Below are 27,061 nucleotides of genomic sequence, written 5' to 3'. Positions count from 1 at the left end.
ATAACCAATGGACACAAGACACTGGGGGGTATGGGAGGCTAGGGGAGGGCCAAGGGGAGGGGAAAAAAAGGAGACATATATAATACTCTTTGAAATACTTTAAGCAATAAAACAATTTTAAAAAATAAAAACTTGAAAGCATAAAAAAAAAGTGTTGGCAAGAATGTGGAGAAAAGGGAACCCTTGTGCACTGTTGGTGGGCTTGTAAATTGGTGCAGCCACTATGGAAAACAGTATGAAAGTTTCTCACAAGAGTAAAAATAGATCTACCAAAAGACCCAGCAACCCCACTTCTAGGACATATATCCAAAGGAAATGAAAACAGGATCTCAGAGAGATATCTGCCCTCCCACATTCATGGCAACATTAACCACAACAGCCAAGATATGGAGACAGATTAGTGTCCATCAATGAATGAACAGATAAAAAAGCCATCATCTATTTATATAATGGAAGATTATTCAGCCACAAGAAAAAAGGGAATCCTTTGTCAAATTTTTTGACAACATGGATGGATCTTTAGGGCATTATGCTAAGTGAAATAAGCCAGACAGGGAAAGACAAATACAGCATTGGTACCACCTATATGTAGAAACGTTAAACCTATAGAAACAGAATAGCAAAATGGTTGGTAGGGGGTGGGGAGCAAGGGTAGAGAGAAAAATAAAGTCATCATGACCAAGGATTCAAAAGGAGGAAAATGGTTAAGGCAGGAGACAAAACTGTCCACAAAAGTTTACAACATCCACATGAGCAAACGTAACCAAAATGGATGCAAATTATAGCAAACACACATCACCTGGCTTGGGGAGGAGGAGTTTCATTCTTCCTACTTGTACACCATTTTAATGTTTTGATTTTAGAGTGGGCAAAATAAACATTGTTTTGATCTTAGTTTGAGTTTTCCAGGAAACAGCCCTGCGACCAAGATTCCTCTACGAGTTACTTGGGATGGGACTCCAGGAAGCTCCTGTAGGGGAGTGAAGAATTGAGACAGGGAGGGGTCATCGAGCCAGCCCTTGCCGTGGGTACCAGAGTCCCGTCGGCCAGGCAAGTTGGGAAACACTGCAGAACACTCACCTCTGAGTCACCTGCCCCCTGGGAGCTAGGTCTTTACCCACCAGCTCCAACAGCAGTGTTGAGGGCTGCCCTTGGGTCGATCTGAACTTCTGGCCTGCCTCACATGGGGAGAGTGGGCTCCAGCAACACAAGAACAGGGTGCAGGCGTGGGCAGTTGCTGCAAGGATGGGTATGCCCAGAAATGGCATGGGCTGGGGGCAAGGGCAAGACGCTTTTGGCAGCTGCTACAGTTATGAAAGCATTTCCAAACTAGATCTCCTACTGGCTTTAGAATTGGGTTAATATTAGTGGGGCTTGCCTTCCAAATGGAGAGTTCGCATGTGCCAAATATACCATGGAGCTCAATCTTACCAAAGCACAGTCTCTCCTATTTCCACCATCAGTACTCAACTCGACCATGGGAGGTCGGATATCAGATCAAGAGACTTAAGAAAGGTTCCAACTTAGGCTATAAAGTCAGGGATCCTGGCTGTAAAGGAAGCACAGTGTCACTTAAGCATGAAGCCCCGGAGAGGGTGAATATTGTGTTTGGGGTACATAGAGCAGAGAGCGGGGGCTGCCACCACAGTCAGACCTCCCCAGAGCCCAGAGGTCAGGAGGGTCACGGCCTGGAGGAATCCTATTAGTCTCAGGCATAAAATTAAATGGTACCCCGAAAACTCATCTATCAAGTAAATATTTAAAAATCAAAACATAGAAAAAATACAGTATGATAAGTTATCAAAATTTTAAATAAGGACAGGATCCATCAGTGCCATGTGCAGCCACACTGGAGCTTGAGGTGAAAGGGAAAACATGCACCCTATGCTATATGTATATGTATATGTGTGTGTGTATATATATATATATACACACACACACACACACACACACACATACACACACACACACATACACATACACACATACATACTACATATTCTTAAAATTAAATGTATTGAGGAACATTGGTTAATAACATTCTGTAACTTCCAGATGTACAAGATTATAAATTGAATATCTATGTATTCTAGTTTCCTTTCCTTTTTTTGTTTTGTTTTGTTGTTAATCCTCACCCAAGAATACTTTTTCCATTGATTTTTTTATAGAGAGTGGAAGGGAGGGGAGAGACAGAGAGACAGAAATATCAATGTGAGAGAAACACATTGACTGGTTGCCTCCCTGCAAGTGGCCCAACTGGGGCTGGGGATCGAGCCTGCAACTGAATCTCTTCAGTCTGCCAGCCGACGCTCTAATCACTGAGCCAAACTGGCTAGGGCAGAAATTAGGATTTTTAAAGATTAAGAATTTTAATATGTGTAAAGGTACAAAAATTAGTAATAGGGCTCTAGTTTCCTTTCTGTACCATGTATTGGATCCATTTACCCACTTAGCCCTATCCCTCACCCTCTTTCTCTGTTAACTACCATTCTATTGTTGTATCTATGAGTTTTTGTTAGTTTGATTTTTTTGTTTTGTATTCTACATGAATGAACTCATCCAGTTTTATATTTTTAAAGTTATTTTCCCCCATAATGTTTGAGTTGTTGAAAAATATTGAAAATAGATGTATTAAATGAAAATGAAAATACAACAACCCAAAATCTATGGGACACAGGAAAGCAGTCCTAACAGGGAAATTCATAGCAATACCAGCCTACATCAAGAAATAAGAAAAACCTCAAATAAACAATCTAACCTTACCTAAAGGAACCAGAAAAAGAACAACAAAGCCCAAAGTGAGTAGAAGGAAGGAAATAATAAAGATCAAAGCAAAAATAAGTGAAATAGGGTCTAAAGTCAGAACTGAAGAAATGACAACTGACACTATAGAAATACAAGGGATTATAAGGAAATATTACGAACAGTTATATGCCAACAAATTGGACAATCTGGAATGGATAGATTCCTAAAAACATACAGTCTTCTGAGATCGAATCAAGAAACAGAAAATCTGAACTGACTGATTACTACCAACATAATCAAATTAGTAATCAAAAACTCCCAACAAACAAAAGTCCTGGACAAAGATGACTTCACAGCTGACTTTTACCAAACATTCAAAGAATTAACACCTACCTTTCTCAAACTATTCCAAAAAATTCAAAAAAAGGGAAAGCTTCCAAGCTCAGAATACTCAAAACAACCTATCAATTCAATTCAATCCTTATCAAAATACTGATGGCATTTTTCACAAAACTAAAATGAATAATCCTAAAATTTATATGGAAGCACAAAAGACCCTGAATAGCCACAGCAATCTTGAGAAAGCAGAACAAAGTTGGAGGTATCAACTACCTGGTGCTACAAAGCTACAGTAATCAAAACATCATCTGGCCAATGCGGCTCAGTGGTTGTATCAAACCGTGGACCAGAGTTCACTGTTTCAATTCGCAGTCAGGGCACATGCCTGGGTTTCAGGCTCCATCCCCAGTAGGGGACGTGCAGGAGGCAGCCAATGGATGTTTCTATCTCTCTATCCCTCTCCCTTCTCTCTCTAAAATCAATAGAAACATATTTTAAAAAAAAAGACATGGCTACTTAAAAACAACAACAGATACATAGATCAATGAAATAGATTAGAGAGCCCAGAAATAAATTTACCCCTATAGGGTCAATAAATCTATGACAAAGGAGGCAATATTCACCCCTATATTCATTGCAGCATTATTTACCTCCAAGATATAGGAGCAACCTGTGCCCATCTATACTAATAAAAGAGAAACATGCAAATTAACCATCACTCCATCACTCTGCCACACCCACCAGCCAATCAGAGCGACTATGCAAATTAATCCAACAAAGATGGCGGTTAATTTGCATACACAGGCACAGAGCGAAGACTGAAGATGACTGAAGATGGCAGCAGTCATGGAGCTGGAGTGAGTAGGAGGCTTGGGTTGCTCCAGGCAACAGAGGAAGCCAAGCTTCCCGCTGGTCCTGTACTCCGCTCAAGGAGCTGGAACAAAAAAAGGAGGGACTGGGAGCAGCCAGAGCGGAGAAGCCAAGCCTCGCTGCTGCGGCTGGACCAAAGGCCTGGGTTCCGGGTGCCGGAGGAAAACTGATGCCAGCAGCCAGGGGAAGGAAGGCCTATTGCGCGAATCTTCATGCAACGGGCCACTAGTCTATATATATAAAAGCCTAAGCGACCATTACGACCAGATGACCAGACGACTGGCGGGTAGCTATGATGCGCACTGACCACCAGGGGGCAGACGCTCAATGCAGGAGCTGCCCCCTGGTGGTCAGTGTGCTCCCACAGCCAACCTCCCACGGCCAGCCAACCTCCCACGGTCCCTCTCCCCCGAGCCAGCTGGCCGGCCCCAATCAGGACTGGGCAAGATGACCCTGATTGGCCAGGAAGGACCCCACCCATGCATGAATTCGTGCACCGGGCCTCTAGTTGATATATGAATGGATAAAAAGTGGCCCTGGCTTGCGCATTGTCCCATCCATGCACTGAAAGGTTACCGGTTTGAATCCTGGTCAGGGCAGCCTGGGAGGCCTGCATAGCAAAGGCTAGAAGATTTCATAGCCCTGTCTCAAATTGGGTGACTGCAGCACATACTGTGTGTGTTTTTCCAGGAAGGGGTGGGAATGAGCCTGGCTTGGAGGACAGGTGACTCACAGACACAGAGATGGAAAGGAAACAGGAGGCCATGAAAACTCTAGTTGTGGCAATTCTGACTTTATACACCTGCCTCCCCTCCATCCCTTCTCTGTAAATAACACATTCACACCTCACTCATTGGTGTAGGCAGACACGCCATCCAGCAGCCTCTTGGTAACCCTTTCTGGAGTTGGGAACAAGCCCCTCCCTTCTGAAGCCCCTCATTCCCCCTATGAATTCAACAGAGGGAGATAAAGGTGGCCAGATAGAAGCCCTGGACAAGGGGGACTGATGCCAAGGCCCCCCTGACATTGGGGCCTCGCCCACCTTAGGGCAAGGCCAATCCTGTCCATGTCTGTAGTGGGATACTAAAAAACACCATCCCTGCTCCAGACACCACTCACCTACTGACACCTAGAGAGTAACAGAGTCCGAGGCCACTGAAAACCCAGGCATCACATGTCTGCTACTCTTTAACTGAGACCATGGTCAGATTGCTGAACATCTACCCCCCACCTTAGTTTTCTTACCTATAAAATAGGGATAATAGTCATACCCCTTGTAAGGCAGCTCTGAGGATTAACCGAGACATCACTTGCAAAGGACCCGCACATTCTAGGTGCTCAATGGGACACAGCTGCAAGAGCTTACAATCCAGCTCAACGTAACCCAGATATGCACCATTCATAAGTGGGGATGTATTTAGTATTTGTCTTTAAGTTGTAATTATATCTATGCTTTTTGTATTTGTATACACTTTTGGATATATTATTTATTTCACAAAAAACAACAAAAAAGATATTTTTTTAAAATGATGGTCATTAGGTAGAGAGAAGGGAAGAGACTTTCTTCACTGTCTGTTCTTTTTTTTATATATATAAATTTTATTGATTTTTTTACAGAGAGGAAGGGAGAGGGATAGAGAGTTTAGAAACATCGATGAGAGAGAAACATCGATCAGCTGCCTCCTGCACACCTCCTACTGGTTTCTCCTTTTCAGATTTGCTATTCCTACTTCCAAAATCAAGCTTCAAATAATCCAAGAAAATTCTTTGTTATTGGCGCTTTCTGCTTGCTTTCCTTATTGTAGCTAAGGGCTGCTTTATTGAACTTTATGCAAACATGAACTTCAGCGAATCTTTTTACAGGCCTCCTTGTGGGAGTGGATATTTAGGGCACCCATCTCAGAAGGTAATGTGGCAATGCTCATAAAAAAATCGTAATAACTACCCTTTGGCCTACTATAGGAACTTTATCTACAGAAAGACTCACAGATGTAGGCAAAGGCTATACAAGAATATTCATGGTAGTACTGCCTGAATATTTTTTAAAAATAAAAAAATAAAAAGAAAAATGCTGAAATTGGAAATAACTGTTATTAATTGGGGCAAGGGAAAATGATGGAGCCTCCATATTTGAAAATATGTCATAATCATATTTAAGAAATGCTCTGACAATTATTAAAAAGAGTGAGGTGTGGCTCCCTGTGCAGATGTGAAACAATCTCCAAGATATACAGTACATTAAAAAACAATGTGTACGTAAAACTTCTGCCCCACCAGCGTGGCTCAGTGGTTGAGCATCGACCTATGAACCAGAAGGTCACAGGTTCGATCCCAGTCAGGTCACATGCCCAGGTTGCAGTGTGGGAGTTGCAGGAGGCAGCCAATCAATGATTCTCTCTCATCACTGATGTTTCTATCCCTTTCTCCCTCTCCCTTCCTTTCTGAAATTAAAAAAAAAAATTTTTTTTTAATTTCTAGGGACATAGATGGAACTGGAGAGCATTATGCTAAGCGAAATAAGCCAGTCGGAGAAAGATAAATATCACATGCTCTCACTCATATGTGGGTTATAATAATCAATATAATTTGATGAACAAGAATAGGTCCAGATCAACCAAAGGACTTGTATGCATGCATATAAGCATAACCAATGGACATAAGACACTGGGGGGTAGGGGAGGCCAGGGGATTGTCAAGGGCGGGGGGGAAAAAAAGGAGACATATGTAATACTCTTTGTAATACTTTAAGCAATAAAAAAAAAAAAAAAAAAAAGAATAGATCCAGAGACAAATGGTAGGGGGGTTTGGTAGAGAGCAACCAAAGGACTTGTGTGCATGCATATTAGCATAACCAGTGGACACAGACGCTGGGGCGATGGGGGCTTTCCTGGGATGGGAGTGAACGGGGGGGGGGGGGGGGGGGGGGGGGGGGAGGTGAGTCAATTGGGGAAAAAGAAGACATATATAAAACTTTAGACAATAATAAAAAAAATTTCTGGGGGAAATTAAAACTTTTTTTAAATGATCTTAGAGAGGGAGCAAGGAAGAAAGGGGGGGGAGAGAGAGAGAGAGAGAGAGACTCATGTGAGAGATAAAACAATCATTTGATGCACCCTAACAAGGTATTGAACCTGCAACCTAAGCATGTTCCCTGACTGGGAATCGAACCCATGACTTTCTGGTGCACAAAATGATGTTCTAACCAACTGGGCCATACTGGCCAGGGCTGGGAAAAACATTTTTTTAATGGAGTGGAGTGGAACATGGGCATGAGGAGGGAGGCTTACTTTTTTTTCTGTCATTATTTTCCCGTCCATATTACTTTTTAAGCTAAAAAGTAAGTCAAAATAAAATAGAGGAGAGACAGTTTAATGAGCACAGGAGGCAATCCCACAAGACCATTCAACACGCTAGAGGTGGAGGATCCTTTATTCTTTTCCCTCCATCTGCCCCACTCCAAATTTCTCCCAATCTGCATTTTTCCCAATCCAGTCAATCCTTCCCTTTAGACTCCAAAGAAAGACACCATTGTTTCCTCTTCTTCAATCAAAATGGGATTTGTTTGCCTTCTGTCCCTCTCAGTGTGGCCGATGGAAGATAAGGTGGAAGGTGTCCCAGGAGGCAGGACAAATACTTCCCTTTGGCTAGTGCCCCCTCCCTGCTTCCCTGACCTCAAATCTGAATTCCTCCACGCCTCTCTATGGAACTTAGAAGCTTCCCCAGGAACGGCAGGCACCTTGGACTCCTCTATTACAGAGTGTAAATTATAACCAACATGGGTTATTCCCCCTGGCACCCTGCTCCCCAAAGACTAAGCTGGGGATCCCACAGATGTGTGTGCCCTTTTCAACTGTGTATGGTGGCTTACACTTTCTTCTCTATAGCTTTTGTATTGGCTAAAGTTTTTTTTTTTACAGAATAAGTATTCATTTTACAAAGGAGAAAAATAAAACACTTTCTATAAAACTGTACTTGTCTGATGAGCCCCCACCAAAAGCAAACCATCCCCTCAATGCATTCTTAGAATGCATCCCAGCTGGTTCAACTCAAATCCAAACATGTATTCTCTATAAACAGGCACACTATGTTTTTCATTGGCTGTTAACTGAATTTACGTTGGTTTTTGTAAAGCTCATGCCTCCCCTGCCCCCGCACCATTTTGACCTAAGGTGGATCAACAGCCATAATTTCCCATGATAGCCTCAGCAATCCTGTCAACTTATATAGAGCAAGTCCCTCTCTTACGTGTACTGGATGCTGTTGGTCCCCAGTCCAGACCCACATTCAGGGACAGTGCATTGTCCCCCAGCTGTCATGTGTGATGAGCTAACAGTGCCTGGCTGCCTCCTTCTCCAAGGAATGGACACTGAGTAATTGACCTCCCTGCCCAGGGAAGAGGCAGCCCTCAGCCAATGCCTGGCCAGCGTGGAGTGGAAATGTCCCCTGCTTGCCTGTAGACAGGACAAGGCTGTGGCGCCATCCACACTCCAGAACCCCAATGGGATCGGCCTTGGGCTGGACTCTAGCTCAGGGCACTCAGCTCCATCCTCTACCCTGTCCCACTCTCTCCTCCCTTATAGGTTTCTTCTGGGCGTACTCCCTCAACAAATGATTTTATAAGAATTGCCATCTTAGGATCTGCTTCTAGGGAACCCAACCTAAGACAATTTGGATTGAAAATAGTTATTTGTTTCCTGAAATATTTTCACAAACTGTTATGGCATTTTTTCTGCTGTAGTTGCTCTCTCCCAATCTTGAATCAGATGTCATTTGGCTAGCATCCCAGCTCTCCATCTCACACTCCTCTGATTTACTCTCCTCTTGGAGAAGTTATATCCAAAAAAGACATCTTAATCTTCTCTTTCATCTGCTTAAATATTAAGGTAAGACATTTTCAGGCTCTGGTTTCCCTGGATCGTTTCCAAGATGTTTCCATGGGTTTTGAGTCCTTCCTTAAATGCCCTGTCCTCTCAGTAGTTGCAGGGCACAGGAGGAGGTGGGAGTGGGGTGGGATTAATCCTGATTCTCTATCCCACTGTCTTCACCAACCTCATCAATATTGTCGCCACAATCTCAGAGGGTCCTGGGATCCCCGAGAGGTCTTTTCATCAGTTGTGGCCTGGCTAATCACACTATGAGCAAGCATACCCTTCACTCAACTGTCTACTGTATTTGTGTTAACAGTGTTCATATCTTTGCTTCTGGTCTAAATCCAACATTCATTTACTAGTCAATAGTAAAAATCCAACATTCACGTCTCAGTCAAAGGCAAGACGGAATTCACAGAATTCTGGTGATATCTTTTGGAAACAGGAAGGTTGTTCAATGAACTAAAAAAAAAAGTCTGAAAAATCCCACATTTTTGCTCTTTTTACTGAGTTTCTGTTTTGCACAGAGCTCAAGAGATGGCGGGGCAGGTCTCTCACACCAAGAGGCAAGCCTATTCCTCCAGCTCCAGGCACAGCAGCAGCCCCCGCTAACTGGTCAGTAAGCTCCTGGTTCCTCTTTCTAGTCCATTATCACTTGAAGGTACACCTCCATCCGAAAATAGACCAGGGCAGGGAAAACAAGTTGAAGATATTCTCACAATTTTATTTGTTTACCACTTTAAGAGTCAAAATTATGATTAAAATTTTAAAAAATGATTATCAGTAGATTTCAATTATCTAAATTAGAATGCAAGCCACTTTGCAATTTTAAAATGTCTAGTAGCCTCATTAAAATAAGTTTAGAAAAGGTCAAATTAATTTTAATGATATATTTTTGTCTAACCTAATATATTCAGGTATTACCATTTCAAAATGAAATTAACATTAAAAATATTCTTGTGTATCCTTTGCCTATCTGCGTGAGTCTTTCCTGTAGAATTCAGGAGTTTGGTCCCCCAAGCAAGGAGGGATGGGAGTTGATAGACCAATACCTAGCTTCCTCACCCCTAGATCAATTCTGGGATGCATTCTATATATTTCTTCAGGGGACCCCAATGGGATTGAGTGCCAGTTGCCCACAGTGGTAACCTGCTTATGTAGTCACTTTAATTGGCTGTCTTCTCTTCACTATGTCTCCTGGGACCATCCCCCAAATAAACTGCTTTCATAGTCAGCTAACTCAGATATGAGTTCTTAACTACTATGCCAGTGACTCAACTTGTAAACTCTTGCCTGAGAAGCAGTCAGTCCCTAATATTTCCTGGTTAATTCTCCATTGACGGCACTGATGAGTAAACAGCTCCATCAGCTATTTACTCCAAGTGAAGGTACCGAACAGCCAGCAATGCTCCCTTTGTCTTAAAGGACAGGATCGAGGAAGTGACCACAGAGTCTACCAGGAGGAGAAGAAGTAGGCCATGTTCTCAAGGACATCCTCAGACAGAGATGAAAAGCTGAGAACTCTCCAGGACGACCAATGACAAACGACTGCATGAGCTGTCCCCAGTTCTCCAGCCCTTGGGTCAGTTGTCTATGAGCCTAAATTTGCAGCTACTTGATGGGTTCATTGATAGCCTTGGGACCCCCCTCCACCGTGATACTCCCTAAGCATTCTCTCTGCCTCAACCTAAGGTACCAGCCTGGCCACACAGAGGTCAACCTTTTACTGATTCACTGGTGCTAGGGACTCAAACAGAAGCCTTGTACTCAGACACTATAGGATTCCATTTCTATCATGTTTAAAACCAGGCAACAGCAATTTATGCTATTGGAAGTCACAATATCGGTGCCTCTTGGGAGAAAGGAGATAGTGATTTATTTATCTTTTTGTTGTTGTGTTGCTCAAGATTGAAAGGGCAGCCCTAACTGGTTTGGCTCAATGGAGAGAGCGTCGGCCTGTGGACTCAAGGGTCCCGGGTTCGATTCCGGTCAAGGGCATGTACCTTGGTTGCGGGCACATCCCCAGTGGGGAGTGTGCAGGAGGCAGCTGATCGGTGTTTCTCTCTCGTCGATGTTTCTAGCTCTCTATCCCTCTCCCTTCCTCTCTGCAAAAAATCAATTAAAAAAATAAAAAATAAAAAAAAAAGATTGAAAGGGCAGCTGGAGAAGAGCAGTGGGCCCCAGTTATGCACAAGCATGTGCTCTGGAGCTGCAGCCTGGACCTCCCCCTGCTACCCCCGGGCTTAGGAGGTAATGATTTGAAGGGGGCACAAAGGAGGGGGCAGGAACTTCCAGGCTCTGGAAATACTGTTTCTTGGTCTGGGTGCTAATGATATGGGTGTGTTCACTTTGTAAAAATTCTTAAATTTGCTGAATTATGCACTCTTTTGGATGTATGTTACACTAAAAAAAAAAAATCCCTTGAGAAATAGTTTTTAAAAAGGAAAAAAAACACAAAAACCTTTTAGTTCATCAGCTCACCCACTACGGTGGAGGACATTCTCCCCAGGCCAGGGAGGAGGCTTATGGCCAGTACTCTAAGAACACAGAAGCATAGGGCCATAAAAGAAATCTGAATTAGAGGATCTGAGAAGGTCCTACGGGGTGTTGAGGGACTGGAAACTCCATCTGGAGGGAGGAGTGGACATTTTCCCATTCCCACTAAAATGCCAGAGGAAATCCTAAACTCTGAAAGGGCTTCAGGGGTCAGAGACACGATATACAGTAAATTCTATGAGGCTGTAGGGAGAGTGGGTAGTAACCAGGATGAGGTTGAATGGGCTGGGATGGGATGGAATTGGGACGGGCTGAGATAGGATGGGGATTTGAAGATGGGTCCCAGATTCTGAGGGGCCTTACATGAAGCCCTGCATTCAGGCCGGACTGAAGGGCCAAACTATATCTCACAGCATTGCGTCAGGCATCATAATTCTCAGAACGTCTTCAGCCAGTGATTTGTCTTGAGTTATGCTAAAACTTGTATCATTATCCCCATCTTACATGGGGCGAAAACAGGCTAAGTGAGGAGGCTTGCCTGGCTCAAGATGACACAGCTGGAAGTTGGCACAGCCTGGAGGTAAACCCAGATGGGCTGGCCCCAAATGCCCCATCCTGTGGTCTTTCCAGAAATACAACATTGTTCCATCTGCCAACCTGGTTCTTTGGTGGGAGGAAAGCAGCAGGAACTCTTGGGCAGAAAAACAAAACTAAAATTAAGCACACGACTCTTCCTCACCTGTATGCGTGCGGACGTGCCTCTTTAGGTCAAAGGTGTCATTGAAGCCCTTGCCGCAGAAGGTGCACAGGTGCCTCTTCACCTGGTTGTGGCACTTGAGGTGCCGGTTGAGCATACGCTGTAGGCGGAAGCACTTGCCACACAGGTCACAGCTGTGAACTGCCGAGTCGCCGCATGTGCCTGTGGTGAACTGGGACAGAGAGAGAGGCTGTGAGGACCACAGTGCGGGCGGGCACACCTCGCAGGCTTACTATGGGAGTCCACCTCCCTAAGTCTCTAGGCTTGGCCTGGTTTTGGCTTTGGGAAAGATGGAACTACTGGCAGTTCCTCCCAACATTCATTCTCCCCTTCTTCCTGAGAACAGACCTCTGATTTCTAGCAGGACGTTGTCCCCAGCTAAACATCTGCATTCCCCACCAAGTCATGGCTCTATGGCCACCTGGCCGATGAAATATACTCTCTCTAAGGGGGGAGGATGTTGCCCTCTCTCTCATTTTCTCCTTTCTTGGACCACAAGGGGAAAGCCAGTGCTGAGGATGGAAGAGCAGAAAGAAAGGAGGAATCTAAGTCCTGATAACATAGAACCTGTGGTAGAAAGTCCCTAACGACAGCTGCAGTCAATTCCTTCCTCCCTGTTCCTGCATGCTGCTGTATCCATCAAGAGATGCAGACTATCTCCTCTCCCCTTGGACCAACGGGATGCAGAGATAATGTGTCAGTTCCAGGTATTAAGAGACCATGCAGCTTCTATATCCTCCCTCTGGGAAAGTGAGCTGCCACATTAGAATCTAAGACCACCATGCTGTGAGGAAGCCCACGCAGCCATGTGGAGAGCGGAAGGCCACATGGAGGAGCACAGAAGTACCAGGTATGGACACAAAGCCTCACTGGACCTTCTAGCCCACCCATGGCTGCCCCCAGAGGAGTGAGTGACCTCAGCCAGTGCTGCCCGGAACAGAACTACCTAGCTAAGCCATGCCCCAGTTCCTGATGCACAAAGTCATGAACAAACAGAATGATAATTTTGGGAAGTGACTTGGTTGGGAGCCCACAGCTTCATTACCAGCAAACTCACAACTAAATTTCAGACTCTGGGCTCCCATTGCAGCATTCTCTCAACTATGTTTGCCATCTCTAAGAAAGAAAACTGAGTCTACTATGGGAGTCCACCTGGATCATTCTTCGGTGGTGAAAACCACCAGATCTAATATATTCATCAAAGGTTTCCTAGTTACCAAATCAGATCCTTTAGAGCAGCGGTTCTCAACCTGTGGGTCGCGACCCCTTTGGAGGTCGAATGACCCTTTCACAGGGGTCGCCTAAGACCATCCTGCATATCAGATATTTACATTACGATTCATAACAGTAGCAACATTACAGTTATGAAGTAGCAACGAAAATAATTTTATGGTTGGGTCACAACATGAGGAACTGTATTTAAAGGGCCAGAAGGTTAAGAACCACTGCTTTAGAGGCATGATCCAACTGTTCTGCCAAAATTCTACTCATAAAAGAGCCTAAAAAATGTATTTTCAGACAAATGTCATTAGCAAGAAAAGTTGGACCTTTCCTGGCTCGAAATCTTCCTAGCCTCAAATACCCTCCTCCTTTCATCCACCCTGGGTGTTACCCTCCGCTGAGACCCAGCTCAACTGTTCCTTCTCTGACGTAGCTCCTTTAACGACTACAGGCCCTGCCTGCACTGTTCTCTCACCCGCAAGACCAGTGCCTCTCAAACCCAGAGTGCACACAAATCCCATGGGTGTCTTACTAGAATGCAGGATCTGATTCAGGAGGTCTGATGGGGTCTACACACTGCACTTCTAACCAGCTCTGCGTGAGAAGTGAGGCTGGAGAACTGGCCTTTACACAGTCCAGAACTTTATTCCATCTCATTCCAGAGGGTTCCATCACCCACAAATGTTTCCTCAGAGCTCATCCAGTGTCCTCAATGAAGTGCCTTGAGTCAGCAAGTGTTTGTTTCTGCACATTCCTGCCCCCCACCCCCACACCCCAAGCCCAGACTCAGGTCAGTGCACATTCAGAAAGTGTCGATGGGCAGTGGGTTCACAGGTGGCAAGATACAAAGAGATACAAAGAGACCTGAAGGAGGCCCAAGACTCCAGAACTGGGTTTTCCAGTTAGCCTCCTCTGTACCAGTTCTTTTTCATCAACTCAGAGCTTAATTTGTCTCAGCTGAACAACTAGTGCCTGATCTGTAACAGGCCCTGTGCTCAGAGCTGAGGGAGTACAGTCACCTGGACCACCTGTCCCCAAGAAGCTGCCAGTCTAGTGGGGGAGCGGACTGGTCGATAGGTCACTGACATCTGGAAAGCCCAGGTGCAATGTGCATCTCGGAGGAGCACCTGCCTCTGCCATGGGGCCAGGGGGAAGGTGCCTGTAGAGGAAAGAGCTCCTCAGCCAGGTAAAGATGAGGAGAAAGAGAGGAGGAATGGCAAAGAATATTCCAGGAGAGGGCAACGGGAAACAGGGAGTGTGTGTGGTTCCACACCGCTAGCCTGAGCCCCAGGAAAGCAGATAATGAAGAGAGCTGAGGTAGCAGAGAATGGCAGGGTCCCCCTTAGGGCTCTACCTTGCAGGGAGGTGAGCTTAAGTCTGTTCAAAGAGGGTGAAGGGGTTGGACATTGGAAGATAAAGGAGGACAGCTACTGGGTTGAGTTTGATGACTCAGATGGATAGTCATCATAGGCCTCCAACTTCCTCATGCCCCACCTCTGCCATGTGTTCCCCGAAGGGGTAGGACCTGGCACCCAGCCTGAAGGAGACCCAGCTGTGCCCAAGGCTTCCATATTCCAATCACCAGGACAGGTCACAGTCTCCTTCTTGTCCGGCAGTCCCCATTCTGGTCTTGCCTCCCTTGAAGAGATGTGAAAAGACTAAATATGGCCCACGTCTTGGCAAACTGAGTACTCTGAGCTTCTCAAGGCCAAGGCTAGTCAGGATAAAAGTCATTTGAGAGGTAGTGAAGGGCTAATAAAATAGAACAAAGACAACTGACCCTGGCAATTCTAATTAAAAACATGTAGAAAGCTAGAACTGTCTTTTGAAAGTCCTATAGAATGTGCCTGAGGACTCGACAACTACATTTCCAACCTGACCTCTTGCTTACTTTAATCACTTTGGTAAATTCCTATTTTTAAAATGCTCAGCATGTAATATAGATACCTTCTAATACAGTCTAGGATGAAAAATCTCAAATCACTGGCATTTTGTTTGAAAAGAATAAAATCTTAAAGGTCAGAGGGAAGGGAGATTAGTGACAACTTAAGGGAGTGCAGGGCCAATAGATCATCTGACCAAGACACAGAAAACTTTTTAACACAGGGGAGAAAATGAGAATGGGGAGAGGGGGTGGAGACTGAGGGCACCCCATTCCCAGCGGGAACTTTCCTTTGGATTCCTTGGAGCAAAAATAGAAGTTCTCCAAGTACGCTTCAGCAAAGGCAATTTTTCCATTTCTCCACCTCATATACATCCCCATTTCACAGTATGAATAACTGAGTCAGCACAAAGTGACTCACTTAGGGAATTCCCCTAAGGTGCAACCACCAATTCATGAAGTGGTACTTGAAATTTATAGACATCTATGACCAATCCAGCCACCACACATTAAGTTATACTTGAAGCTTTAGGAGACAGACAGCTTTGTTGAAACAAGATGTCAGGTTAATTAAATAGTAAAAGGTCATGGCTGATGAAGCCAGCTTCTCCCAGACTAGTCCACTTCTCAGAAAGAAAGGGGCATTTGGCCCTGACTGGTTTAGCTCAGTGGACAGAGCGTCAGTCTGTGGACTCAAGGGTCCCAGGTTCGATTCCGGTCGAGGGCATGTACCTTGGTTGCGGGCACATCCCCAGTAGGGAGTGTGCAGGAGGCAGCTGATCGATGTTTCTAACTCTCTGTCCCTCTCTCTTCCTCTCTGTAAAAAAATCAATAAAATATATTTAAAGAAAAAAAAAAAGAAAGGGATGTTTGTAGGATAAATTTTTACATGTGAAATTTATCCCAGAGTGAATTTCACATGTTTTCTGCCTTAAAATGTGGTCTGTAATAGCAACAGACTGGAAACTACCTATATGTCTGTCAATAGGAATTTGTTAAAAATAAAAAAAAAAGCATTTCATCAAAGCAGCTGGAAAAAGAAAAGCATCAATTGTCAGCCACGTGAGTGAACCCTCTTGGATGTCCAGTCCCGTCAAAAGGCTCACAAGAGTCCAGCCCCACCTGTCATCTGACTGCAATAGCATGAGAAGCCCCAGGGAAGACCAGCCCAGCAGAGATGAGTCATTCCACAGAACTGGAAGACATAATGATAAATTATTTTAAGGTGCTAAACTTGTGGTTATTTGGGAAGCAGCAATAAAGTAAGTGGAATAATAACCAATGTATCACATCCTCTCCAGAACACCAGATCTGCCACATTTCTGTCTCCCAAGATGGGCTGCATAAGAAGAGGCACATCTGATCTCTGGAATGACATCCTGTGAGCCAGAGGACCAGCAATCCCTCCCTGGGCACATGTCTGCTCACGACACCACTCTTGCTATGTTTACACAGGTTTAGACCTTACACTCTACCTCCTAAAGTTTCAAAATAGGGTTAACCAATTTTACATTGTTACTCTACTCTAAGTAGTAGACCCAAACTAGTTACCCTTTAGTCATCTTAGTTACAAAATGAGAGTGGAATGTTGAAACAGAAATGCTAAGGATCAAATAAAAACCTAGACCTGGCTAGTTATGTGATGTCATGTAATATCCCTGGGCCACAACTTCCCGCATGTAAACATAACAAAATGGTGTTAGATGAGCTCCATGGCAGAATAAGAAGCTAAGAGCATCTTTTCTCCAACTTCCTAAGTTCGGATCCTGTTCCGCCATTTACAGACTGTAGGATGTAGGCAAGTGACTCAACCTCTCTAAGCTTTAATTTTATCACCTGTAAAATGTAGATAATAATGATATTTGCCTCTTAAGATTATTAAGGAATTAAATAAGAAGAACTACTTAATAAGTCCTAACTCTTATAGTTAGACCAGCTCCAAAATTCTGTGATTCTAACTAAAAATCAATTGATCAAGCCCTAGCTGGTTTGGCTCAGTGGATAGAGCATTGGCCTACTTACTGAAGAGTCCCAGGTTTGATTCCAGCCAAGGGCACATACCCGGGTTTCGGGCTCGATCCCCAGTGTGGGGCCTGCAGGAGACAGCCAATCAATGATTCTCTCTCATCATTGATATCTCTCTCTCTCTCTCTCTCTCTCTCTCTCTCTCTCTCTCTCTCCCTCCCTCCCTACCTCCCTACCTCCCTCTCCCTTCCTCTCTGAAATCAATAAAAAAAATATTTAAAAAAATCAATTGGTCAAAACCCCTCGTTTACTTATTTGGCTTTTGAATTTTTCTTTCTCTGATGAAAGAAAAAGGGGATTAACTTTAGTGTGAGCCACAAGTCCCCAGTCCTTCATCCGAAACTGAAATCCAAAAAGCTCTGAAAACTGACATTTTCTCCCATCTTCCTTGATAATAAAACCTGACACAAGTGAGCATGAATCTACACACAGACTTTATCCCTTTGGTATCAATATTCATGTGTTTTGATACAGAAATTATTAATGTGTTTAATTACAGGGTACTGCTCCAGACCTGCCAGGAGTGGTATTTATACCATGCTACTTTCTAAAAGCTTAATAGTCTCACCCTTAATCCAAAATTAACACTTTGCAAAAGGCTTAGTAATGAAGTGAGGAAGCTACTATGGAGGGTGGGAGATGACATCAGTCTGGAGACTAATTCAGGACAAGAGAAATGAAGACAGAGAGCAAGCAATTCGTCAATCCCTCCGCTTGGCCCTGTCTTGCTCACTGTCCTGTTTTCTGCAAGGTCTCGGCTTTCATTTTAAAAAACACACAAAGTTCCTCTCTAGTTTTTCTAAAAAACAGGCCTCTGCAGCAGAAACAAACCGATCATTGTATCAGTGCTGCTGAAAACTTCAGGAGCATCTGGGGAGGTAGGCCCTCTGACCAACCTCAAAGCTGGCCATGGTCACTTACCTGTCAGCCTTCTAAAGTAAAAAAATTTTAAATCCTTTATTTTCTGCTGATGCTTCCATCAAACAGCTCATTAAATTAATGGTCCTATTTTCTGTGGGAGGGTACTGTGAGTCCAGGCTATCTTATGACGGCCCCATGAACAAGATTTCCAGGGGCACATTTGCTATGCTGGAGTGCTCAAAACATGCGAATCGTATTTCCCCAATTCCTTTGGGATAAAAACTTCCCTCCTGGTCCCATGTAGCATTTCCTTAGGCTTTACCACTCTGCTATATGGCAGTGGGGAAGCTTCTCAAATGCAGAGATGATGAAGGAAATACATTCTTATAATCCATAAAAAACTGAGGCTCAAAGAGCTATAAAATGCCCATGGCCATATGGCTTTTAGGTACCCACAATGAGATTTTGAATGTGGTTTGTCTGCCAAACTAGTGCCTACCGTTGAACTGTAAGGGAGGGGGAGGGAAGGACTCTGTTGTTTGTCTCATATGGTAAGAAACAGCTTCAAATTCCTTTATGTCAGACCGTCAGCACTAATGATAAAGTTAAAAATCTCCTATAATGCAATACAATAACATTGAAAGAATAAGGATCCTTGAGTTGGGCTTTGTCACTAACAGCTGTGAGGAATTCAACAAAACCTCCTGGTCTTTACCTTTCTCCCCTTCAAAATGAGGAGACTGCCCTAGCTGGTTTGGCTCAGTGGATAGAGAATCAGCCTGTGGACTGGTGGGGGAGAAGGGGATGTGTCCTGGGAGGGGGTGGTGTCCTGGGAGGGGGTAGTCCTGGGTTTGATTCCAGTCAAGGGCACATGCCTGGGTAGTGGTCTCCATCCCCAGTAGGGGGCATGCAGGAGCAGCCCATCAATGATTCTCTCTCATCATTGATGTTTCTATCTCTCTCTCCCTCTCTGAAATCAGTTAAAAAATAAAAATAAAAACAAAACAAAATGAGGAGACTGGACCATGTAAGCTTTAAAGGTCCCTGTAGTGGATCCTATGTACACACAGTCAGCCTCTATTCCTACTCCTCTGGTGAGCCTTCCTATACTGCAGAGGCCAGTAAGCTAGCAACTGCATTTTCCAGACTCCCTTGCAGCTATGATCTTTAGATGTAACCCAGTAGGAACTTAGGTTCCACCAATTACTAGGTTAACTGAAGAGGAAGGCACGTGGCAATTGTTGCACACTCTGTATTAGCAGAAGCATCATGATGCATGATTAGGCAGCCATAGAGGAGGCAGCTGTAGCGCCTTAGGTTGCCCAGTTCTGCAGTGTGGCTCTCGGAGGAGAGCCTAGGAGCTCAGCCTGGTCTTTCTTTAGTTCATTTAGTGCCCTGTAATCAACCATTCTCTGCTTAAGCAAGCTACAGTAGATTGTTTTCTGTAACTAAACCCATGCAGTCCCTTCCAAAAATAAAAACCCACTTCAACCCAGTGAGTGTGGCTCATGGTTCAGTGTTGAATCATGAACCAGGAAGTTTGATTCCTGGTCAGGGCACATGCCAGGTTGCGGGTTCAATTCCCAGTGCAGGAGGCAGCAGATCAATGATTTTCTCTCATCACTGATGTTTCTATAACTCTCTCCCTCTCCCTCTTCGAAATAAAAATAAGTAAAAACTTATATTCAAATTAAAAGCTGATGCAGTTAACATGTATTGTTCTCTTATGCCTCCTTTATTTCCTCTTTATATTAAATTTTTTCGAGCATCTATTCTAAGCATTTTCCCAGATCTCCCTTTTCTTCTTGCTTCCTGTTTTCCTCCGAATGCTATCACTTACATCTAGGGACTATTGACCCCTTCTTCCCCGTCTGTATTTCTGTTCTGTGTTGACTTATGTCCTCCCATGAATCAGGCATTGCTGTACCAGATGCTGAAGATACAAGCCTGCCTTTGGTGTCCAGTTCAAGAGGAGTCTGGTCAGCCAAATGTGCAGTCAAGATGATCAGTGAGTTACAATGGAGGCAGGAAGAGGAGCATCCAATTTTCTTGGGAGAAAGAATACAATTAGGGACTGCACTTATGGTCCCTTCCAACTATCAAATGGATGTGTTTTTATAAACTACTGTACTTAAATCCACAATTCACAAAAATACTTAAAAATAAACTAATTGGCCATCACTAAAGAATTCTGGTGAACCAACTGATTATCTTGAAAATTGGTAAATAAAAAGAATTTTACTCTGCCTTTCCTAAGTGAACTGTCTCACTAGGAAACAAGGGAAGTATTTCTCCATAGAAGAATTTCAGCTAATAAAGAAGGGACAGAATTAGAATATTACTGATGTATAAACCATAATAATGGAAAATATTTAGACCTTGAGCATCAATGGCTGCTAACATCACAAAGAGACAACCAAACATTATGTAGCTCTTGATGGAAATAGACACCCCTACTGTGACAGATTTTAGCTATAATAAACCTGATCAAACATCTACAGCAGTGTTGGTGCAATACAACTTTCTGTGATGATAGAAATGTTCTAATCTGCACTGTCCAATACAGTAGGCACTAGTCACACATCACTACTGAGCACTTGAAATATGAGTAGTGCAAGTAAGGAATTTAATGTTTAGTTTTACTTAACTTTACTTAATTTAAATATAAGTAGTTATATGTGACCATGGCTACCATTTTGGACAGTGTAGCTGCAAATCCAACTACCATTTAGAGAAAACATATGGGAGGAAGGAGCATTAGACACTACGGTGATGCATTCTGCAAAACCCAGATTGCTGGACTCTACAAAACGAATTAGCCATCTCTTCAACAACTAACTAAAAAAGAATAGGAGGAAAAATATATAAAGTAAAAGATACATCAATGAATTACAATGTGTGGATATTATGTGGACCTGATTCAGTAAACTGAAAAAAAAAAAATGATGTTATAAGATAATTACCAATGTGAACATCATTGTTAATGTGAGTATAATCATGTATTTTGGTCTTTATCTATTAGAGACACATTCAAAATATTTATGATGGCTGAGATTTGTCTCAAAATAGGGTTGGGGGGTGGATGGAGGAAGGATGGCAGTAGTAGCCTTGGGTTCATTGTTGTTAGGACCAGGTGACAAGTATTCCACCTTTGAAAACTTCCATAATAAAAAATGATGGAACAAGAAAAGACACACATTCACACATCCATGACTACTAGAAGACTCAGGCTACAGAGCCAGGTAAAAGGCCAAGAATACTTTTGAAGGAATTCTAAACTCAATTCCTTTGAAGAATCCTTGGGAGAAACCAAAGGAAGAGAGAAAAGAATGGGATGGGGTAAGAAGACATTCACTTCTAGTCTATACTTGCACATGGGTCCCACCAGCCACTCTGAGTCAGGAATGAATAACATCAGTCAACTAACTGATTTAATTTCTGAGTCACTTTGTTTCTGATAAGCCTTGGGAGGACAGCGGTGATTGGGGTTGGGGGAAGGGGGTATCTCCCACAGCTAAAGACCTGCAAATGGATCCAGCTTTACAAAAGGGACTTAAAGTGACTTAAACCTCTGGCATGAATACTTTCCCAGAGGTACACCATCTCCCCACCCCAAATCTGTTTTATAAATTACAGAATCCTCAGTAGTAAAGAAACAATTTCATAACCTACCCTAAGGCACACAGTTGAAAGATAGCTAGGCTGGGAAATAAAACCACTTAACTGGCACTTACGAGTCCTGTCCAGATCCACTGATCAGCACAATCAGGTTAGCAAATCCCTTGTTCCTACTGTAGGTAACAAAATAGCTAACAGTCATTGTCAGCTAACTTCCTATTGGGCAGTTCATACATGCACAAAAAGTGCTAAACATTTTGCACCTATTGTCTCATTTAATCTATGCAACACTTCTGAGAGGATGATTCTATTATTTCTCCATTTTACATGTCAGGGAACTGAGGCTCAAACAGGTCACAGATCCCCAATCACAGCTGATGATATAGATCAGCGGTTCTCAACCTGTGGGTCGCGACCCCTTTGGGGGTCGAACGACCCTTTCCCAGGGGTCGCCTAAGACCATCGGAAAACACATATATAATTACATATTGTTTTTGTGATTAATCACTATGCTTTAATTATGTTCAATTTGTAACAATGAAATTGGGGGTCACCACAACATGAGGAACTGTATTAAAGGGTCGCGGCACTAGGAAGGTTGAGAACCACATATTATAGATCCAACTGAGGGTTTCCTTCTCAAAAACCTCCCAGGAAAAAAAAAACAAGAAAAAAAAAACCCACCTTCCAGAGCCCCACCCACAACCCCAAGGGAATTTCCACACTTACCTCCCCTTCTCCAGAGGCCTCAAATTCACACAAGAAACTTTCCCCTGCTCAGAATTTATCACATCTTTGCTTGTGCTTCTGGGTTAGCATTCACATTCCTGTCGTAGTTAATAATTAATATTTGAGTCTCCCCACCAACCCAACTAATTCTAGCTAGAGTTCCTACATCTTCCACTCTTAACTCATTTGTCCACAACTCTCTAAGTATCCTTATTATCCCCACTGTAAAAGCAAGAAAATTAAGGCCCAGAGGGATTGGCAATTTGCCCAAGGTCACACAGCTAAGAAGTAACAAAAGCCAGAGCCTAGAGGCTCAGTCATTTCTGTCAAACGATTCTGGAACTCTAGGATGGGAGCATTTTTATGCTGGCTGCCTGATACACAACAGGCACTCCATACTATTGGATGGGATGTTGCTTTTCTCTGCAGATCACACTTGCCCTTCCTCTGGTCCTAATAGCCAACAGCCAAATGTCTTCAAGTCATTGAAACTATGGTCATTACCACAAGGGTCTCATCCTTGAGAGATTTTTCACTTCTAGTTAGAAGACTAATTACTAGAGATCTCAGCTTGCTTTGCATAGAACTCTAGAGTTATACAATGCGCTAAATTTAACCAGTCAACTGAAAATGGCCAATATCACTACTAATAATTCTGGAGGCTCAAAGCATCTTAAAGCCAAGATGTCTCCTATTTGTGGGTGAAACTGAGAGGGAGAAGGAACCAGACTGTCCTCCTGAGTAAACTAACACTCCTCTGGAAACTATGTTAACAGTTGAGGGGCAAACTCTGTATGCCCCACCGCCACCCTTGGGGCTGCACATAGACAGTGATCACGGAAATAGATTTGGTTTATTCATGCCCTTAAGCCAGATAGCGCTGTTTGCCTGAGGCAGCAAAGAAAGATCTCCTAAAATGTTGGTAAAGGGACAGGATATTTTTCCCTCTGCTACTTTTTCTCAAGGGTAATCTGGGCATCCAGGGGCAAACTGTCTGCAATCCATTCCAAAACAACGTTGCAATTGTCCTTCCACCCAGGCGATAAATATGCAAGTGGGACACTGTAGAATTTCCTGGAGGGCAGAACTACCAGCCTCAGGCAAACTGAGCCCTCCCACTTAACCCCATCTGGCCCACAAAAGCCTCAGGCTAGCTGACTTTGAACCTCCTTAGAACCTTTAACACGAAGCAGCATGCCCTAGTTGGCAGCATCTTTTAAAGATGTCTTTAAGATTCCAGCACAGGCTTCTAGCCTCAATTCATAACCAAATGCACCCCCAGACCACCTCCAGCCAAGCCCTCTGAGCTATGCATCAGAAAATATGCATAGGGAAGGGGTGGCCTCTCCCAGGAAAAGTAACGGAGACTTTCCTAATCCACAGCCAACGCTAGGGATCTTCTTCCCCAGCTCCCCACCCCCCAGCCAAGCCCCAGGAGCCAGGAATATGCAAAGGGGCGAGCCCGCCTCTCCCAGGAAAAGTAACGTAAACTTTCCTAATCCATAGCAAACTCTAGGCCTCCTCCTCCCTATCTCCTCCTGGGCAGCCGGACCGCGGGAACGCCCAAGAATTATCACCTACAGCGAGGACCTGGAGTCTGGAAGGGTCACATTCTGGCCCATCCGGCTAGCGACGGGGTTCGTGTGATCCCTAAAACACCACTCCCTGACTCCAGGTGGCTGAGTCAGTGGAACGGGATTCCTTAACCTAGGAGGTAGCGGATACCTTTGAGCAGGCAATCGTGTAAGCACCGAAGAGCGTCCGGATAAGATGTAGCCTACCATTCTAGAAGAAGACGGGGGTAGGGGGTGGGGGCGGGGGGGGGGCGGGGCTGAAACCCGAAGATAGAGGGGAACAAACACTCCAACCCACTGAGGATGCGGCATGAGGCAGTTTACAGTTGACCTCATTTGTCCATCATTTTAATTCAAGAAAATTTGAAACAGACCCATTTAAAGGGCCCTGCAGACCTGGTGTCTAACGGGCACTCCATAATGGCGCTGGGGATCACTGTTATTATGAGAGGCCCACTGTGTGCCAAGCTGCCACCACTGTCTCCAAAACTAAAGGAAGAGTGTGAAATCTAGAATTCACAGAGCGCTTGGAGTTCCGGTGTCTAGGTCCCTCCTCTCCGACCACCGGAACCCCGACGACTTGATAATTCTCTGGCCCTTGCGCACCGAATGGGAGGAAAGAAGCTGAACCTGAGCCTTTCAGGTAGTTCCCTAGGCCGCCGACCGACTGTGCCCGCTCGGGGAGCTGGCCTTGGGGGCGCAGCGGCGCAGGCGGCCGGCTCCCCTGCCGACCGGAGGACGCGCGGAGGCGCCCTGGCCGCGGCCCAGGGGCAGGTGCAGGAACCGCGCGGCGGACGCGCCGAAGGCTCGGGAGCCGGGCGCGCGGGCGGGCGCGGCAGGGAGGGGCGCTGGCCCCGGGAGCCCGACGCCAGGGCGTGGTGTAGGTGGCGGCGCGGGCAGAGTCGGCTCCGTACCTTGATTTTCGATCTGGCGACCGGGCGCTGCTTCGCCGCCAGGTGTCCACCGGGGTCCTCGGCATCTCCAGGCTCCAGGGTTTCGCGCTCGGGGGTACGCGTGGACGAGTTGCTCTCGGTGCCTCCAGGCTCCCCCGCGCTGCTGCTGCCGCCACCACTGCTGCTGCCGCCGTCGCTGCGGCAGTCCTCGGGGGGGTCGCAGAGCAGACGGCCCAGACCCACTGCGAAGGGAGGGGCCGAGCCTAGACACACAGACACACGGCGTCAGGCCTGGGCGCCCGCGGTAGTTTGACCTGAGGGCGGTGCCGCCGGTGCCGCCGCCGCCCCGCCCCGGACCTGGGCATCTCGCCAGTGTGGGCAAAGCCGAGGGGGTGGGCTAGCTAGCCCCCGGCTCGGCCTCCTGAGAGAGCTCGGGGTTCTGGGGGGCGCTCCTCGGTCCGGGTCCCCGGGCCACGAGGAAGTGCGGGACCCCGCGCGCCAAGTTTCCTCTACCTGTGATGGGGGTGGAGGGGTCTGATATCTACATACCCAGCCCCAGAGGGGATCACCGACCCTTGTGCAGCCCATGAAGGCGTGGAATTGGGGGCTAGTAGCCCCTCCCGGCGTTCAACCCCACCCCCTTCTTAGACCACCTCGGCCCCCGCGGCAGCCAACGGTCCCGCCGCCGGGCAATTAAAGGCGCCCACTAGGGGGAAGGGGAGCACGATGCCCAGGGTTTCCCAGCCTCTCACTCTGTCTTCCCGCACCTCTGAGACTTCCTACTCCCCCCTGGAAGAAGAAGCAGGGGTTGGGGGGTCCACCCCCAGCCGATGAGCAGAGGGAACCAGGTCACCCCTGCCCTCACCCCAGGAGCCCCGCGCCAGGCCTGGCTCCCGAGCCGTGCTCACCTGGGATGTAGGTGTCTGCCCTTTCCTCGTCCGGGAGCTCATCCCAGCTGCGGACCGAGACCCCCGGGCTCCTCCGCTTTACCAGGAAGACTTTGGGCATGGCGAGGCCCCCTCCCGGCCCCCTCGTCCAGGCTGCTCACCGCTAGGGACCGCAGCGATGTCTGGGTCCCGGCTCCTGGCGGCCAGAGCCCACCTTCCCGCCTGGCCGACCCTCTCCCTCCGCCCCCCGCCGCAGCGCGGCCCCGGCCTCCCTCCGGCACTACTGGCGACTCCCAGACTCCCGGCTCGGCGACACCTATGCCTTAAACCGCGGGTGAGACCACGCCGTGGTAAAGTTTCATAAGGTGGAATAGAAAAGGCACCAGGAAACTTGGGAGTGAGCATGCGCCCTGCAACATAACGGTGTCAACAAGCTCGCTACCTGTCCGACCGGTTCCGGCGGCCAGGGCTGCCTGTTCCAGCCCTTCCTTAGGCATGAATGTTTGCAAAAGAATTTAACGTCTGATTCTCCCCCCTCCCCTTTTTAAAAAGGGGAGAACTTTTTTTTTTTTAATCAACCCCCAACCATTCCCCATCACAGGCACCTCGGGGCAAACTCTGAGCTAAACCCTAGGTCCGCTTCCCAGGGCATCCCTCCCGAGACTTAGGGCCTCCTGAGAATGCCCCCCGCCCCGCCCCCCCCACACATACACACCGCCCCCACCCCCAAGAGCTTTTGTCTCCGACCAGAAAATGGACTTTGTGAATCGTTCCCGGCGGTTGCTGAAATCTTGGCCGGCGGATGGGGGAGACTGTGGGGAGACTCCCCAGGACTGTGATTTGGTAAAGGGGGAACTTGAGGGCTTAAGCTCCCATCAACTACAACAGTCCCGCCAGATAAACACAGTCATAATAAAATATAAAAAGTCAGCATCGTTAGAACACATTGTTTCGCACCGTACAATGAAAGAAAAACAAGTCGGCTTGTTCCATCAACGTAGCTCCCACCTCAAGACCTTGCACCCCAAGAGCACCACCACCAGAAATTGTAACACAATGGAAATAAACGCCAATTGCGCTTTATGCAAACACAGCTTCGAATCGAATTTCTTATCCTCGCCCACTTCCATGCTTGCCTCCCCTAACCCGCACGCTCCCCCCGATTCTGAGGCTGGGAAATGCCTTTTCGGGAAGCCAGCAAGAAGGCTACATCCCCTTACTGCCTCAACTGGGGGGGTGGCTGGAAATTTTGTATTTATTTTTGGTTTTGCTTTTCCCTGCCTACCTTTATACCTG

At 45.8% G+C, this 27,061-nt stretch overlaps 1 protein-coding gene across 3 annotated transcripts in view; it reads right to left on the bottom strand.

Moving 5' to 3' along the window:
- The window catches only part of OVOL2 (ovo like zinc finger 2), a 28,384-nt gene extending 1,979 nt beyond the window's left edge, over positions 1 to 26,405 (bottom strand). The window contains exons 1-5 of one of the 3 annotated variants that reach the window (XM_059705472.1): positions 25,787 to 26,405; positions 24,900 to 25,141; positions 19,905 to 20,112; positions 16,301 to 16,373; positions 12,111 to 12,247 (exon numbers count right to left, since the gene is read on the bottom strand). In XM_059705472.1, coding sequence (XP_059561455.1) covers positions 12,136 to 12,247; positions 16,301 to 16,373; positions 19,905 to 20,112; positions 24,900 to 25,141; positions 25,787 to 25,886 — 735 coding nt within the window. In that variant the 5' untranslated portion in view covers positions 25,887 to 26,405 and the 3' untranslated portion in view covers positions 12,111 to 12,135. Of the gene's footprint in view, positions 1 to 12,057; positions 12,248 to 16,300; positions 16,374 to 19,904; positions 20,113 to 24,899; positions 25,142 to 25,786 lie in introns of those variants that run through there. The other 2 variants (XM_059705470.1, XM_059705471.1) reach the window with 2 other exon arrangements.
- Positions 26,406 to 27,061: the final 656 nt, after the last annotated feature.

This window comes from Myotis daubentonii, chromosome 8 (assembly GCF_963259705.1).
Source record: "Myotis daubentonii chromosome 8, mMyoDau2.1, whole genome shotgun sequence".
Taxonomy (NCBI): Eukaryota; Metazoa; Chordata; class Mammalia; order Chiroptera; family Vespertilionidae; genus Myotis; species Myotis daubentonii.
Note: the sequence above shows the minus strand (reverse complement) of the source record. Positions and strands in the feature narration are given on the sequence as shown.